Source organism: Leopardus geoffroyi, chromosome A1, assembly GCF_018350155.1.
Source record: "Leopardus geoffroyi isolate Oge1 chromosome A1, O.geoffroyi_Oge1_pat1.0, whole genome shotgun sequence".
In the NCBI taxonomy this organism is placed as follows: Eukaryota; Metazoa; Chordata; class Mammalia; order Carnivora; family Felidae; genus Leopardus; species Leopardus geoffroyi.
Window position 1 is genome coordinate 188,650,316 of NC_059326.1, and position 17,799 is coordinate 188,668,114.

The window sequence follows — 17,799 nt, forward strand, 5'->3', positions numbered from 1 at the left end:
CTCTCGCCCGGTCTCCAGTTTTCCCCGCGCAGAAACTGCAAGGAAAGTTAGTATGGGAAGCTGCGTCCACCTGAAACCCTGCCGGGGCCCAGGAACTTCCCAGGCGGCGGGGACTGGGGACGGTGCTCCGAAATGGAGACCTCACGGGTGAGAGCGAACTCTCGGGTCGCCGGCGCGGGACTGGCACGGCCTCGCAGCAGCGCCCTCTCTCGGCGGCCCTGGGTACGGCCTGTATCTATCGGCGTGCATCTGTGGGCTTGTACTTGGTGTTGGTGTTCCAGCTAGTGTTTCTGTTGCTGCTCTTGTGCAGAATGGTTGTGGGTGTCTAACACCGTGTTCACCTTTCACTCCTCTTAACAATGTTAAATTCCTCTAGGAATTTCTAGCTAATTCTGCTAATTCTGTGCATCGGTATAGAGCTCCTAGGGCTCTATGGTTTTGTGTGCATAGGAATGTGAGGTTATAGTCTGGTGTGTGCCTTGAGTGTGGCATAGGTTGTCTATATCCCTGACTGTGGATATTTCACTTTATGTCCCCACCTGTCTGTGAGCAATTACCTATGAGCATGAACTGTATCCCTCCATATTTGAGTCTTACTAGTGATACACATTTTTACCATCTTCCCATGGCTGTGCCTGTATAAATGTACAGGCACGTGTGTGGTGCATGAAGCCACAATGGGTAGTAATGGGATGTTTCTGAAATCCAGATGTTGAAGGAATAATGTGGAAGAGGGAAACCTCAAATATACTAAGTCCTTTGCCCTTCATCTCATTCTCATTGACTTCAGAAGAACCATAGAGTTTGCTTTTGGACCCTCTGGCTTACAATTGCTTGATTCTGACCTGAACCTGGCCTCCTGTGTGAACTCTCCTTGGCCTTCCTTCTCCGGTCTGTGGAGGCTGCCTGCTGCAGGCAGGCTTTAAGCCCATTGACCCTGATGTCAACAGAAAGAAGTGAGCATCCCATCTCCTTCCTTTTTCCCCACCCAAAAGTCACTTCCTCTTAGTTCATTACCTGGGATTTTGATGCTTGTGTTCCCTCAGCAATATTGATACACATGGGGAAAAAAAAAAAAAGGAACTTCTTGAAATTCCCCCAGAAGGTTTTGAGAGTTGTTTTCAGTGTTGCAACTTGAACAAGTCAGTTTCTAGTTTAAGTTTCCATCAGAAAGCTTGGTAGGAGTAGGGTATATAAGCCCCAGTAGCAACAACAGCAGCAACAGCAGCAGCAGCAGCAGAAGAAGAAGAGACAAGTTTCAGACCCAGAAAACTCTGCAGCCTGCCCAGAAGCAAGGTAAGCCCTTCCTTGGCCCCTTCTAGCTTTCCACAGGCCCACAGGCTGTCTGGGGTAGCACCATTTGAGTGGTACCCCTACCCCTGGCAAGCTACCAGGAGTGTGTGGATTTCTGGAGGCATTCCTGGTGACTTACCTGCCGGGACACTAGTGGAAAGTCAGTATTTTGGGGACTGATGTATCAGGTCTTAATTTTAAAAGTCAACTAATAATAATTGTACACGAGAGTCTGCAAATGAATGCACATTTGATAGAAGGGCTTGTTTTGTCTTGTCTGAGAGTAGTGTGTACATAAAATAATGTTCCTCAATGCCCACCAGTTAAATTGTATCAAGTGAGTGGTGCCTCTGTTAGGACTGTAAACTTTTTTAAAGCTGTTCGTTCATTAAGCCATAATGAATTCAATAAACAATTGAATTCATACTTACACCTCATAATTGAAAGTTGCAGAGCAAACTTTGTGTTGGGCTTAATAGATAGTTGGAACAGTCAAGCAGACTGGAGTCCGGGTTATCCAGATTTTTTTGGATTAACTTCGAAGCTACTTTAAAATTTTTTTTTTTTTCAACGTTTATTTATTTTTGGGACAGAGAGAGACAGAGTATGAACGGGGGAGGGGCAGAGAGAGAGGGAGACACAGAATCGGAAACAGGCTCCAGGCTCTGAGCCATCAGCCCAGAGCCTGGCGCGGGGCTCGAACTCACAGACCGCAAGATCGTGACCTGGCTGAAGTCGGACGCTTAACCGACTGCGCCACCCAGGCGCCCCTCGAAGCTACTTTAAAAATGAAAAGCAGCCACATTGTTTAAAAGTATTTGCCAAAAGGTTTTAAAATCTGTGAGGAGGAAAACAAAAGATTATACTCTATTAGTGTCTTATGGTTGCCCAGGTAAATCGTGTACAACAGTTTTTCAGGTTAAAAAAAATAACGATCAGGTTAAAATATCATTTTAACCAAGAGATTACCAAACCCCCGCTGATGGCCCACTTCTGTCAGATAAGGAACTTCAAGATATTGGAAAGAATTTGGACAACCTCTTGGGGTTCCTTTTACTGGCATCTGAAAACTGATGATTTCTGTACATTTATTCATTTTCCTCTAATAATTCATAAGATCCCTCGAGGCCAGAGTGTTTATGCTAGACTCTGGAGGTATAGTGTGGAGTCAGAAAGACATGATCCCTGCCCTCAGAGAGCTCAGTGTGGCAGAGAAGACAAACATCGACAACTGTATTACCGCAATCACAGGAAAAAGTGCTTATGAGTGGGATTCAGGGAGAGCAAACAGCCAGGAGTCCTGACTTCCTTGGGGCACCCTGCTGGATACCTTCATGAATTATTTCATTAACTCCTCACCACAGTAGGATGCCCATTTTACAGGTTGAATGTGAGACTTAAATAAGTCAAGTGACTTTCCTAGAGTCACACAACTAATAAGTGGCAGGGCTGGGATGCCAATGCAGGTCTGCCTGGCTCTAGAATTGGGGGTGCTACCCATGCTTTGTGTGATTTTACCTTTTTATTTTTAAATATTAATTCTTTTTATTTTTTATTTTCTTTAATGTTTATTTTTGAGAGAGAGAGAGAGCACGACAGAACGCTAGCAGCAGAGGGGCAGAGAGAGAGACACACAGAGTCCCAAGCAGGCTCCAGGCTCTGAGCTGTCAGCACAGAGCCTGACGTGGGCTCGAACTCACAAACCGTGAGATCATGACCTAAGCCAAAGTCAGACGCTTAACCGACTGAGCCACCCAGGCACCCAATAATAATTCTTTCTAAATTAAAAAGTAACAAAGCTTGCAAACGAGATGCCCACCCAAGTGTCCTGGGCATGCCCATGTTGGCACCAGCTTTAGGGAGCATAACCATACCACAGGACCTGGGGTCCCTGTGTTCCTTATACAAAGATTTCAAGAATTTAGAAACCTACAAAATTACATGGAAAAAAATGTTTAATCCTCAAGACTCTCAAATGTAACATGCCAAGGAAATGTGGGCTGTGGAATATAGCTCTCTGATATCAGCTGATCTGGAGAACAACAGGGCAAATACATGCTGCCCCCTTTTGGGATTTCCCTGGGTTGGATTAAGAGAGTGACCCACCACCACTTCCCCCCCCCCCCAACCCCATCCAGCCAGTGTTCCATGGTTTAAAATGTAGGTGATACTAAAATGCAAGCTGTTTCTTAGAATCATCACCAAGGCTCCCTTGATCGTGAAGTGCAGTTCACCTGAAATTCTCAAACACATCTAAGGCCCCAAGAGGAAGTGCCAGGCATATAGCCAAAGGGAAAATCCCAGCATTAAGATAGTGCAAAAGAATCACCAGGAGATGCCAGGAATCTCTGTTATTTCCCTGCCCAGAGTGCTGGCATCTGGGCTTTACAGGCCTATGTAATTACAATACCTCTAGGGCATTTCCCTACAACCAGCAGGAAGGTTTTGTCCGCTGTTGTATACAAAACAGACATATCGCATTTTTCCTTTATCTCTTCACCTAAGTACAAGCTAACATGTTATTGGTTGCCTTCTATAATATGATATGTCATCTCATTGCATTCTGTCAACAACCCTCTGAAATGGGTATAATGTCCATTTTATAGACGAGGAGACTGAGGCTCAGAGATAATTTGGGCAACATCACGCAACTATAAGTGGAGGAAGCAGAATTCAAGCCCGTCTGCTGGACTCCAAGCCTGTGAATGTACTAACTGATACCCTGTGGCAACTAGTACATTGTTACAGGTATAACTTGGACATGATTAATGGGCATGTCTGTGAAAGCTCCATGCTGCAGTGACAAAGTGCTCACAGTACAGGGAAGCCTGACTTCTAGTCCCATATCTGCCACTCTCAACCTTTGTAATCTGATTGAATAAAGCACATGGCAAGGTTCTCCTAGGATTAGCAGCAATTCTAACAAAGCCGTGATTTGTCAATATTCAGTCACCCCAGCCAAAAGATGTTCATTTTTAAGGTATCTGGCTGAAAATTTTTTTAATGTTTTATTTATTTTTGAGAGAGAGAGAGAGCACAAGCAGGGGAAGGGCAGAGAGAGGGAGACACAGAATCTGAAGCAGGCTCCAGGCTCTGAGCTGTCAACACAGAGCCTGATAAAAGGCTGGAACCCATGAACCATGAGATCATGACCTGAGCCAAAGTCGGACGCTTAACCGACTGAGCCACCCAGGTGCCCCCTGACCAAAAATTTTGGGTCTTATTATTTGTATGATTTATTCAGTGGTTTCTGAAAACATGTTCCTGCAGAACATTGGTGCTCTCTGAGATGGATGGAGGTGTTTCAGAATGAAATTCAATAATCACCATCTCTACCTAATTCAGAAGTAGGGTACAATCTTCACGTCCTGAAGATTTGCATAAACCCTGGATCCCAATCTAGATTGAGTTTTACTCTAAGATGGTAGCTGATATTTAGCACAAAATTATACATTTCACTTTTCAGAGTGGATATATCAATATTTCATGGCCTTCTTCCAAAGAACATCTTGGTTTTCAGAGCTGTGGATGCTAAACATGGGTTAGCCCAGTAGTTCTCAAAGTGTGATCCCTGGACCAGCAACATCAGCTTCACCAGGAAACTTTTAAGAAATGCAGATTCTGAGGTCCCTCTCCTCCTTCCATCCCCTTTCACCCCTACCTGCTGAATCAGACACTCTGTAGGTGGAACTCAGCCATCTGTGTTTTAGCAAGGCTTCCAGGTTACTCTGATGTGTGCTCAAGTTTGAGAATCACTTGTTTCATTATGTGAGAGGAAGTAACCTTTGAGTTTGGAGCAGTTACAATCTAAACGAGGAGAGAAACCAAACCTGGCTGCCAGGTGGTTGCCATAACTTGGATCATAAATATTTGTTGAATGAAAGTATTTGCTCCTAGAAGACAGGACCCAGGCCCAAAATCCTTTTTTTTTTTTTTTCTCTCCTAACCACTCTATCTCTATGCCCTTTACATAGTAAGTACATAGTAAGTAAATAATGGTTGAATGTTGATCCAGACAAGTCATGTTCCTTCTCTGCACCTTAGGTTTCTCAGCTTAAAAATGAGAGGATTCTGGGACACCTGGGTGGCTCAGTTGGTTGGGCAGCCAACTTCAGCTCAGATCACGATCTCGTGGTCTGTGGATTCGAGCCCCGCGTTGGGCTCTGTGCTGGCAGCTCAGAGCCTCCAATTCTGTGTCTCCCCTTCTCTCTGCCCCTCCCCTGCTTCCTCTCTCTCTCTCTCTCTCTCTCTCTCTCTCTCTCTCTCAAATAATAAATATTAAAAAAAAAAAAAAAAGAGTATTCTATCAGATGGCTGGCCTGAGTTCTCCTTCAGCTCCAGATAGTCTGTGGTTCTCTCTTTGGAGATGTTCTTACTCAGAGACTGGCACAGGGTTCCTGCAATTCGCGTGGTATGAATCTGACGAGAAAAATCAAGATTAAAACCAAGGTACATTGAATGAATATGGTTTCCAAAATGACTGAGTAACTGCTGACATTGTCTCTTCTCTTTTCCCTCCTCTTCTCTCTCTTTCTCCTTCTTCTCCTCTGTTTCTCCGCCTCCTGCAGATGCATCCTCAGCAGCTGGTCATCGCCTGGTTTTCCCTGGTTTTGCTGGCACCTCCCCTCATGGCCATATGGGAACTGGAGAAAAACGGTAACCAGCCTCTCCTTCTCTGGGGAGGCCCTGAATTCCAAGCCAGGACTGTCAGGCAGGCGGTGTGGGGACCTCAGACTAGAAGGGGCAACCAAGCCTTGGGGCCTCCTAGTGAGTGCCATCCCTGGCAAAGTGTGGGGCCATCTGTCCTTCCTTCACCTTTGAGAGTGTCTGTGTTGTTTGGCCTTCACATTAAATGCCACAGTAGGAGCTTTATGTGGACTCTGATGGGAAAAGATATATGGATTTTGCCAGTATTACTAAAAACTGGCTGTACCGTTCAATTAAAATTCCAAAGTGAAGGATTTGAAAAGTATAAGAACTCTGTTCTCTCATCCCCGCTCCATCACACAATATCACCCCCTCTGCTGGCACCAAGAGTACTAACCTCTGACTATGCACTTGACTAGACTCATATTGACTTGGGCTCAAAGGCTGACTCTGCCACTTATCAGGTAGGTGACCTTGAGCTGGGTCACCTCCAAGCCTGAGTTTCCTCGACTGTGACCTGGAGATCACAAAGAGTTGCCTACTATGCAGATGATTAAATGTGTCAGTGAATTCAGGGGACAGCACAACAGATGTCCAGTGACAGTCAATGTTAGCTGCTATTGTTTTGGTTGTTTAAAGTGATGGCACTGATGATTCAAAAGAACCTGTTTATAATCCCGATGACCAATAAAAATTACTAGAATAATAGAATAGGTGTTAGTGAAATTCACTATATCCTTTTATTATCTCACACAAAGTAATGTATTAACTGATTGTTAGTTGTTCCTGAAAGACCTCAAATGTTTCTCGTTTAATTCTCACAACATCCATATAAAATAGGGACTGTCTGTACCCCATTTTAGAGATGTTGAAAATAGAGGCTACAGAGATTAAGCAACTTCCCCAATTTCACATACTTGGCAAGGATAGTACAGGGACTTGATTCCAATTCTGTCTCACTTCAAAGCCTGTGCATTTAAGTATTTGAAGAAGGTCTTACAAGAAGGACATAGAGCAATGGTTTCCTATGTGCTTGGAGAACAGGAGGAAATAGGCGTAAGTTACAAGTGAAGACATTTCCGCTGATGACCAGAAATAATCTTTCGATAATCAGGAAAATACCACACTGGAAAATGAGTACCCGAAAGGAATGTGGGACTATTCTTCTATTCTTAATCTTTTCGGGAAGACAAGAATTCAGTCATCTCCTCTCTGCCTGAGGAGGGTTTGAGTTTTAGACCCTGCCTTGAGGAAAGGCAAAAGCCTGAGCTAGATGATTATGTCAGATTCCTATCAATCCTCGTATAGTTAGTGAGCTCAGGAAACTTGGCCCTCGCATAGTAAACCCTTAAGTTACTTCTAATTTGGTAAACCACAGAAATTCCAGGAAGTCCATGTGAGAAACAGAGGGCATAGGACTTTGGAGACCAGATGAGATGATAAAGCCAGGCACAAGGTTCCAGATGCTCTTCATCAGGCTCCCCTTTGTGGTTGTTTTCCCCTGTTCTTGGGTAAGGGTCTTCTAGGCCTTCTGAGTTTTAGCTGTGACAGAAAAATAGCCTTGCTGTGGTTCAATTTACAGCAGAACAAAGAAAAACTAGAGAAAGCCGAAGGTGAGACACGGTTTTATTTCAGCATAGGTAATCATTTCCAAAGAGTTGGGTCCCAAATACTTTTTACCTCTTGTTTTGTTACCGATTCAGTAGTTAAAAATCCCTCGGATCTAAAGTGAGAACTTTATATCCCACAATGCTTTACATTTGGACGCCAACCATAAAAGTCACCATTTATAGAGCATTTAAGGGCACTACGTTAAGCTGTTGTATGAATTGGCTTATATAATCCATGTCTCAACCTGCTGAAGCAAGCACTAATATTTTGCTCATTTTAAAAACGATGACACCCAAGCTTAGAGTAATTAAATGTCTCGTCTGAGGCCACAGGCAAGTATAAGATACAGAGCTGAATCTAAACTCAGACCTATGTGACTCCAAAATCCAGGCTCTTCACCAGTGTGGCTCTCCAATTAGAGAGGGCATCAAAATCATCTGAAGAGCATAAAATAACAGACCACCAGGCCCATCCCAAAGTGGCTGGTTTGGTAACTCTGAATTTGGATATCTATCAGTTTCCTCGGTGCTGCTGCTGATAATGGTGGATGAATGATCAGGTTTGGGGAACCACTGCATTGAATGATTCTAGTTAATTAATAAGTGATGCATGAATGAATGAATGAAGCTGTGATGTGGCACACTCATTGAAATACTCTACTAAGCCATTCCTCAGGTGCGAGTTTGGATACTCGTATTTGAGATCCAGTGCAAAGTCAACGAGATAGAAGGCCTGAGCTACAGCTCTTGTGTTTCTAACTTGATGTAACCTTGCTTGGCCTCTTGGTTTCGGTATGAAATGGGAAGACCAGGATCTACTGAACTGCTTCATAAGGGTGTAAAATTGTTTTTAAAAGTGGAATGAAAATCTCTGTTGGTGAGTTTTGCACAGTAGGGACTAAATCCTTAAATGCCCTTGGAAAATTGTAGGACAGTTTCTCTGTGCAGTCATCTGACCCTTTGGTCTCTGAATAACAATAACCAACACTGAGTTTACTGTGGTAGGCACAGTGCTAAGCGCTTTATATGTTTGTTTTTTATTTAATCCTCATAGCCAAACCTATGACATAGATGTTATTATTGTCATTTCACAGTTGAGGAAACTGAGGCTCATGGTGATTAAGTACCTCGTTCCAAATCCCTTAGCCAATTCGTGGGGACAGGATTTCAGTGCTGGTCAGTCTTTCTTGACATTTCTGTGCCCTGCCTTATTCCCTATGAAACGAAAGTTGTGCTGGAAAGTTCTTATCTCCACCAGGTCTTTGGTAAAGAGTTTTGTGCTCTTTGCATTTTTGGTGTATCAAGGCCTTCCCCATCTGCCAGCTAATCAGAAGTTAATTATTGAAGACAGCCCATCAGTTAATGAGTGGATGGCAGCTGTAAAACTCTTTGCTTGTCTTAGGGCGCCTGGGTGGCTCAGTTGGTTAAGGGTCCGACTCTTGATTTCACTCAGGTCATGATCTCACAGTTGGTGAGTTCAAGCCCCGTGTTGGGCTCTGCAGTGGCAGGCTTGGGATTCAATCTCTGTCTCTCTCTGTCTCTCTCTGCCCCTCCCCCATTAATTCTCTCTCTCTCTCTCTCCCTCTCTCAAAATAAATAAAAATTAAACAAACTACTCATTGTTGTCTCTTCACGACCTTGAGCCCAAGTAGGGCCCAGTGGCCTGAGATCATCTCAGCAAGTATTTGCTGTTACAAGCAAGGCTGTACTTTTCTGCAGTGCAAATGCACAGGTGGTTCATAAAACCCAGTCCCAAGTTCACGTTGTTCACAGTCCTGTTCTCCACTCCCTGTGCTCTCCAGTTTATGTTGTAGAGTTGGACTGGCACCCTGATGCCCCCGGAGAAATGGTGGTCCTCACCTGCAATACTCCTGAAGAAGATGACATCACCTGGACCTCTGACCAGAGCAGTGAAGTCCTAGGCTCTGGTAAAACTCTGACCATCCAAGTCAAAGAATTTGCAGATGCTGGCCAGTATACCTGTCATAAAGGAGGCGAGGTTCTGAGCCATTCGTTCCTCCTGATACACAAAAAGGAAGATGGAATTTGGTCCACTGATATCTTAAGGGAACAGAAAGGTAAACCCATTCCCTCAGATGGTGTTTTCTCTTTTGCCCCATAAAAAGTTAAAAAAAAAATTTTAATGTAAATCCCTTGCTGAAACCACCCAGCACCTGTTTTTCTTTGCTTTCTTAGACACTTTGAGTAATCAACCATCCAAATCTCATGTTCAGAGATTTTTGTGGTGAATCTGGTTGGTTTTCCTGAAGTTCTTTTTATTTTTTTTTAACTTTTTTTTTTTTTTTTTTTGAGACAGAGAGAGACAGAGCATGAACGGGGGAGGGGCAGAGAGAGAGGGAGACACAGAATCGGAAGCAGGCTCCAGGCTCTGAGCCATCAGCCCAGAGCCTGACGCGGGGCTCGAACTCACGGACCGCGAGATCGTGACCTGGCTGAAGTCGGACGCTTAACCGACTGCGCCACCCAGGCGCCCCCCTGAAGTTCTTTTTAAATGGTTAATGGAAATTAACCAATGTGTATAGTTCATAACTCAGCTCTGGGATGGCAGCCTTGCCAAATTTAATCCCTCCCTCTGATATATCAGGCGCAAAGTATACTCTGCAGAATCAGCATCCTACTGACACATTCCCGGTCCTCGCTGAACTGGCTGTCAGGGAAGCAGCATCATTTTCCAAGGAAATAAATGGAAGATCTTCACTCTTGTACCACTTGGTGGCCTGTGGTTCATCACAATTAAGATCTACCTGAAAGAAAACTTCTAATATTGAATTTTTGTTCTTTTCAAATCCAGAATCCAAAAATAAGATCTTTCTAAAATGTGAGGCAAAGAATTATTCTGGACGTTTCACCTGCTGGTGGCTGACAGCAATCAGTACCGATTTGAAATTCACTGTCAAAAGCAGCAGAGGGTAAGTGAAACCACTCTGATCTCTTAGCATTTTGTGACAACTATTTCATTAAGAAAATAAGGGCAACCTAGCAATGACCTATCAGTTAATGATAAGTGAGAAAACACCGTCAAACCTGTATTTTTTTCAACACCCCCTCTTGCCTAAATTGGGAAAAGTACATGGAGATTTAAGCTAATCACCTGAACAAATGTGTAGGTTAGAACAGGACATTATTGGGGCCTGAGAATAGCCTCTGCTGTGTTTGAACCCACTCATCCAGATTGCCTGGCAATGCTTCATTAAGGCTCACGGCACCATGGGGAGGCATAAAAGGGGAAATCGAAGCTACAAAATGACTTGCCAAAATTGCACCCTGAGATGAAAAGAGAAACAAAAGCTCTCGGACACAGATCTTGAAAGCCCTGAAGCCGACTCCAAAACTCTGAGGCCTCCAGAAATTTTCTCAGGGCCATTTCAACTCCTTTTCCCTCTGCTGACGTCACTAATCTGAAGTTCGTTGTTTGTCCAATACACTTGGACTTCCCCTAAGAAACCAGTTTCCATGGATACCGAACCTATGTTAGCCGGTCTGTGTGACTTCCCTCACTCACCATCTAGGTTCCTGAACAAGGCAGGGTAACAGAGCAAACCCCAGGTGATTAACTGAGCAAATTAACCTCTGGAGTCTTCCTCTTCCGTCTTTAAGATGAAAATCCATACTAAAAGGATGCTTATACAAGGGCACAGAGGCATGGAAGCCAGTGTTCATTGTAATGTTTTTGGTAATCAGCAGGGGAAAAGCTAAATAAAGCGTGGTACATTATCCCCCAGCTTAACGTGCATTCATCAGAATGGATAACCCAATCTGTGTGGTCTGTCATGGAGCGCTCTCCATATGTTTCGAGGGGGAAGAGATGGTTACAAACCATATATATATGTATAGTAGGATCCTATTTAATGGAAAATAAAAGCATTGTCTGTGTATATAGACAAAATATGTGTGAATGCATATATACATGTGGATATATGATTGGTCTGAATATTCATAGACTAAGGTCTGGAGGGACACAACAAGCTATGAATAGTATTTCTATTTGGGGAGTGAGATTAGGGTTGAAAGAGGCACACACGTTTCATTTATACACATTTTTATCTTTTTAATTTTTTATCATTAGCATGTGTTGATTGTGTAATTAGAATGAGAAAAACGAATTTAAAATTCTAATAAGGAGATTTAACCCAGGGCTCTGGATCTAGAAATTTCTGGATTCATTTAGGCCAGAGGCATGTAAATGCAGAGCTGTCTCTAAATATTTGTACCACCTCTTGAAGCAAAGCTTGTTCTCATGGGGAGGGCAGATTCTTACCCCCTTAGGAGAAATCAAACCAATTGGAGAAATTGTGTCCTCAAACAGCTGCCTGGCTCCAGCCCCTAGAAACTCACCCACAATTGTGTGACACAGGGTAATGTCTGTCTTTGACTTCAGCTCCTCTGACCCCCAAGGGGTGACTTGTGGAGCAGCGACACTCTCAGCAGAGAAGGTCAGAGTGGACAACAGGGATTATAAGAAGTACACAGTGGAGTGTCAGGAGGGCAGTGCCTGCCCGGCTGCCGAGGAGAGCCTACCCATTGAAGTCGTGGTGGACGCTATTCACAAGCTCAAGTACGAAAACTACACCAGCAGCTTCTTCATCAGGGACATCAGTGAGTTTGCTTGATTATACGTACTTACTAAGGATAAATGCCATTTGTCACATGTGCACAATGCCCCATGCACTGAGGTAAGGGATTTACATGCATTATCTCTTTTATTCTAACCACCCCCCCAAAGTGTACAATGTAGATACTATTGTCTGCATTTTAAGGAAGAGAAAATTGAGTCTTACACAGGTTAAATAAGTTGCCCCAGATCTCACAGATAACAATTCAGACCCAGTCCCTCCCCACTAGAAAACAGTAGGCTCTTGGGGCACCTGGGTGGCTCAGTCAGTTAAGCAACCGACTATTGATTTCGGCTCAGGTCATGATCTCACAGTTCATGAGTTCGAGCCCTGCATCTGGCTCCCTGCTGACAGTGTGGAGCCTGCTTGGGATTCTCTCTCTCCTTTCTCTCTCCTCTCTCTCTCTCTCTCTCTCTCTCTCACACACACACACACACACACACACAAAATAAATAAATATACATAAAAAAAGGAAAGAATAAGTAGACTCTTGGCTATACTTGTATTCTGCTATTCTGCTGTCCAGGAAGCTTCCACAGGGAACCTAGGAGGAGCCCCTCAAGCATACCATACCATACCATACCAGGCTTCCATACTAATTGTGGTTATTCCCAACCAATCTTTCTCCAGCATTGGAAAAGAGTCTTCTTTATTGGAATATAAGACCCTCCGAAATGGACATCGATTTTTTTTAATTTGCAGATGGAGATTTTGCCATTTGTCATTTCCTTTGCCATTTATCCACTGAATTTTCATCATGAAGTAAAATGTATAAAACCACAGAACTCGCTCTAGCATTTGTGGAGAGACTGCCCTTGGCGGGTAGGGAAAGGTTTGCATTTACAGAGGATGGTCAAGGAAGGTCTCTCGGAGGTGACATTTAGCTGAGTTCTAAAGGAAAAAAGAAAAATGTCAGTTATCTTAATAATAGAAGAATATTTGAAAAGCATCTACCAGGAACCATGGTCTTTGGGATTTGGACATCCCATAGAATGTCTCCTCTGCCCTTGTCTAGACAAGGGTCTAGAGTCTTCCATGATACTCGCTACTATATCCTCTGTGCACAGTCTAGTTAGTGACTGGCACGTGATGGGTGCTCAGTCATCATTTGTTGAATCAATGAATGAGCATAGAGACAATTTGATAACTGCTGCAAGACGAGTCAGTGCCAGCTGCCATGAAAAGACAACAGAAAGAACACTAAGTGGAAATTCTCTCATCTCATCCCCAGCAAGGGGCTCCACTCAGCTCCAAGTTCAGTGCAAAGAGGCATATTGACCACAGAGAGGGTGGTCCTTCACCACGTAGCCCAGATATAAGTCTTGTCTCTACAAAATTTCTTCTGAGCACTATGCAGAGGTGGTTCCACTGCTATGGCTCATCTGATTGTGCAGTGGTGAGGATTCTGAGCCTCTCTAGGGGTCAGCCACAGAGGCTGTGGCCGCCTTCCACAGGCACCAGCAGCAGGGGTGCCTCATGTCTGCCAACAGGTGCCCAGAGAAGTGAAGTAACTACCTATGGACTCACAACTGGTCAAAGGTGAAAGTCGGTTCAGAAGCCAAACACCATACACCATACACCAAAAAGCCCCATTAGGAAAATAAAGGGTGTTTCTTTGGATTCTTCCACAGTCAAACCGGACCCGCCCAAGAACCTGCAACTGAAGCCATTAAAAAATTCTCGGCATGTGGAAGTGAGCTGGGAATACCCTGACACCTGGAGCACCCCACATTCCTACTTCTCCTTAACATTTGGCGTACAGGTCCAGGGCAAGAACAACAGAGAAAAGGTAAGATGTGATCCAGGCTCCGTGTATTCAGTTTTATGCACATCCAGGGGATGAGGATACCAGTAACTAACATTTATCTAGCACTTTCTAAGTGCCTGAGACTGCGCTGAGGGTTTCACATGCATATCTCACTGAATCCTTAAGGTAACCCTGCAAAGCCAGGCAGTATTATCACCACTTCACTCGTGGAGTCATGGAAGCTCAGAGAGGTTAAATGACTTGCTCAAAGTTACTCAGCTAGGAAAGAGGAAGGATCAGAACCACGGAATTCAGTCTAGGGGACGCAAATGGCCTGCACCGAACCACGCTACTATTGCCTCCAGTATGGTTCGTCGTTAATTCTTGCACTCAGAATTGATCCCCATATAGGAAATCTGGGCTCCAGGCGCCTAAAATTATTGCTTGAATTTAGCAAGTGTAATGAATGATAGAACATTCATGCTATGTCTCACCCAAAATGGATAATTCCCAGCTGTTCCACAGATGGTGAAATTATCTTATTGAACAGAATGTTAGTGTTCACACAGGCTATGACAATGGCTTTCAAACTTCTTGCCTTGGCATCATAATTCCCAGGTCCAAGATGCACTTTTATAAAGCCCAACACTGCTTCGACCCTGGTTTTAGAAATCACTGGATAAAGGCCTTATTCAGGATAGTATTTAGCATTTAGAAGGAATTCAGTCATTTAGTCACTCCCTGAGCATTATGTTTTGTAGGAGGGAAGGGCTATTCTGGGTGAATTTTACCTAAATATTATTTAAAAACTTCATATGTATCTTCCCTACATAAGATTTATATCGTTAATAGATAATATCTACTGAATACTTTCTACCTGATGAAAGACTTCACTAAGAGTTTTACATGATGATTACCTTTAACTTTTACACGTCTTGAGGTAGGAATGATTATTATCCCTCTTTTATAAATGACGAACTCAGACACAGAGCCTAAAGCATTTTCCTGTGATTACACAAAAAAAGTAAACAATGCCTGGATTTCAGCACGTTTTCTGATAAAAGGATCAGGATATAGTATTTAGGAATATCCAGGGGGAAGCTATAGCAAATCTGCCCTAGTCCCACCATCGCCCAGTACAGACTGCATGTGCATTGGGCCTTCAGGCAAGGTAGCTGTGCTAGAAAGATGTGAGCTGGACGGAACCATTCCTCCCTCTGGGCTGAGGTAGAAAATGTGTTTAGAGCTTCTATCAGTAGGTGGCGCAAGTTCTATACAACTCCACTGTATTGCAACTGTGGAGCCCTTAAACCCAGGTGTACTTGTTTTGAGAGACCAAGCGTTGCAAAAATAGGCCCAGCCCATCTTGTGACTGCATTGCCAAAGACATCCCTCTCCTTTGCAGAAAGACAGACTCTCCGTGGACAAGACCTCAGCCAAGGTCGTGTGTCACAAGGATGCCAAGATCCGCGTGCAAGCCAGAGACCGCTACTATAGCTCATCCTGGAGCAACTGGGCATCCGTGTCCTGCAGTTAGGTGAGCAGGCCCACAAAGCCCAGCCCATACCTGAACACTCAGTGGACCCAGGTGCAGGGCTTTGGTGGGGGCAGTGCAGGAGAAGAAAGGGGAGACAGGGTGCCCGACACATAGTCACTAGAGTCAGAAACATACATTTGTTCATTAACAGATATTTATTTGATACCCATATTATTCCAGACACTGTGCTGGGTACAGAGATACTGCAGTAAAGAAAACATACATAGGTCCTGTTGCTCTAAGGGTCAGAGCAAAAATGGCTTGCAAGCTGTTTTCAGGACTTAGAACCTTCTCCTAGGCACCCTGGGGGCTTGCAAGCTCTTTTCAGGACTTAGAACCTTCTCCTAGGCACCCTGGGGGGACACTGAAAGCAGCCATATCCTAGACCACATACGGGCAGGCTGGGCCCTTCTAACATGGAATCCCTAAAACCCCATTGCCCCCAATATGTTGTGCGAAATAAGAAGGGTTTGCTGCCACATTTCTAATTCACATAGACTGTTGGTATTCTTTTTCAGGTTCCAATCCCAGGATGAAACCTTGGAGGAAAAGTGGAAGATATTATGCAGAAGTTTTTAAAGAGACAATGGAATAGGCCCCAAAAGTTATTTTCTACCTAATTTGCTTTTTGCAAAGGATCATTATAATGTTTTTGTAGTAGTTTTACATTGAAATGCCAAATGCCCACTGAAGCAATTAGCTACTTTATTTATAGATTTTCTAGCTAGCAGGTTGCCACTGACCTTAATGCTATTTAAATATTTAAGTAATTTATGTATTTATTAATTTATTGTTATTGAACACTTCTGTGTCAAGATGTATTGTATGTTTCATACTCTCAGGACCTGATCTGTAAGGAATAGGCCCTATTGTGCAAAATGTGAATTTATGTGTTATTTATACTGACAACTTTTCAAACAAGACTACAAGTGCATCAGTTTTATGACAACCAGTGAGAACACAGTGTTTTGATGCCAGCACCAATATGTTTGTGATGGATGGGAACACAGAAACAGTTAAACAGAAGCACGGAGACATGAATCCATTTGAAAAGGTTCTGGTGACCGAGATGTTAGTTCCTGTGTCCGTGAAGATTTCCTTGAGGTGGTGTTGCTAAAGCAATTCAGGACCACCTGCACTTCTAAGCAAGTTCAGTTGTTTTATTTTTGTTGTTGGTGGTGGGTTTTTTGGGGGGAGAGGCGGTTGGATGCCTGAATTTAGAAAGGACTAAAAAAATAACTGAAATTGAAATTCAGCTTCAGCTACCCTGGCAGTCCCCACCTCCATCTATCTGTAAGACATCGGAGAGTGACCCAGAGACATTGTAAGTGTCTGGAAAGTAAAAAGGTCTTAGGATCCAAGAGGGAGAACAAGTATAGTACGGCCAAGCAAACAAAATTGTCAAAATTGCCAGCCGCTTTTTAATAGCCATGCAAGAAAACACAGAGTTGCAAAGAAAACAATCAAGAATTGCTTACTCATCAGCATGAGTGAACCTGACTGGTGGATATGACCGGACAGTGCCAATCACTAAGGTGCTACTTTTAAGTAATGAATGTGCTTTCTGTAAAGTGATTTCATTTGTATTCTGTTTACTTATTTCTGACAGTGAACTAATAAAAATATAATTCTTCTTTGCAATAATATTTTGGGCTTTCTCAGCTGACTCAAGTATCCTGTTCCCGCATTTACCAGGATTGCATTACTTTTCCCCTGCCATTTAAGAATTGCCCTTCTTTGAAGCAATTTCACTTCCAGTTTTGCAGAGTTGCCCTTTCCCTTTATAGGACTCCCAAAGTCAGTGTCTTGCTGAGCTCAGGGAATGTCCCTGCGGTCTGACCACGGGGAACTCTGCAAGGGCACTGAACTGCATTATGCCCTCTTCAGGGGTTGGATGTTCTTGCTTCTTTCGCCTTCTATCCTGGAATCAACTCTACCTGCTCTCAAACTGTCATGAAATAAAGCACCGACCTGGTAGAGTCATGAGCATCCCAGCCCATAGGTCCAGACCTGGTGTTTGCAGAGGATTTGTCACATGTCTGGATGTGTGCTAAAACCTTGGGTTGAGGAGATCCAGACAACCTTGGGTTGCCTTCCCCAAACAGTGCCCATTCCTGGCACAGCTTAGAAGGCAGCGATGAAAAGTTAACTTCAATAGCACTAAATGCTAAAATGTTCAGTATATATGGTGCCCTGGGGTAAGAACAAAGGAGAAGAATCAGTGTAACCTAGAGTCACCCAGGAAGGCTCAATAGAGAAGGGGAAGTCAAAGAAAGGGCAGAGCCTACCAGTTTCTCTTTGGTGCCTCCCATGGAAAGAGCAAGTGGTGGG

The 17,799-nt window shown here is 43.7% G+C and overlaps 1 protein-coding gene across 5 annotated transcripts; it reads left to right on the forward strand.

Moving 5' to 3' along the window:
- The first annotated feature begins 1 nt into the window (after window position 1).
- Window positions 2-17,109, forward strand: IL12B (interleukin 12B). 5 transcript variants are annotated; one of them, XM_045503280.1, is made up of 9 exons: window positions 111-222; window positions 791-1,296; window positions 5,862-5,949; window positions 9,353-9,628; window positions 10,363-10,480; window positions 11,950-12,167; window positions 13,816-13,973; window positions 15,337-15,468; window positions 15,987-17,109. In XM_045503280.1, the coding sequence occupies exons 3-8, from the start codon at window positions 5,862-5,864 to the stop codon at window positions 15,466-15,468; spliced, it is 990 nt and encodes a 329-aa protein (XP_045359236.1). In that variant the 5' UTR covers window positions 111-222; window positions 791-1,296; the 3' UTR covers window positions 15,987-17,109. The 5 variants fall into 5 exon arrangements, with proteins under 5 accessions (XP_045359207.1, XP_045359216.1, XP_045359236.1 ...); XM_045503251.1 differs by lacking the exon at window positions 791-1,296 and having other exon boundaries at window positions 2-222; XM_045503289.1 differs by lacking the exon at window positions 111-222 and having other exon boundaries at window positions 236-956.
- Window positions 17,110-17,799: the final 690 nt, after the last annotated feature.

Excerpts from the sequence above, each read along its gene's own strand:
- IL12B (XM_045503251.1), top strand. The coding sequence starts at position 133 with ATGGAGACCTCACGGGTGAGAGCGAACTCTCGGGTCGCCGGCGCGGGA. Across the intron at positions 5,950-9,352 it reads ATGGGAACTGGAGAAAAACG|TTTATGTTGTAGAGTTGGAC; the intron begins GTAACCAGCCTC and ends TGTGCTCTCCAG. Across the intron at positions 9,629-10,362 it reads TATCTTAAGGGAACAGAAAG|AATCCAAAAATAAGATCTTT; the intron begins GTAAACCCATTC and ends TTTCAAATCCAG.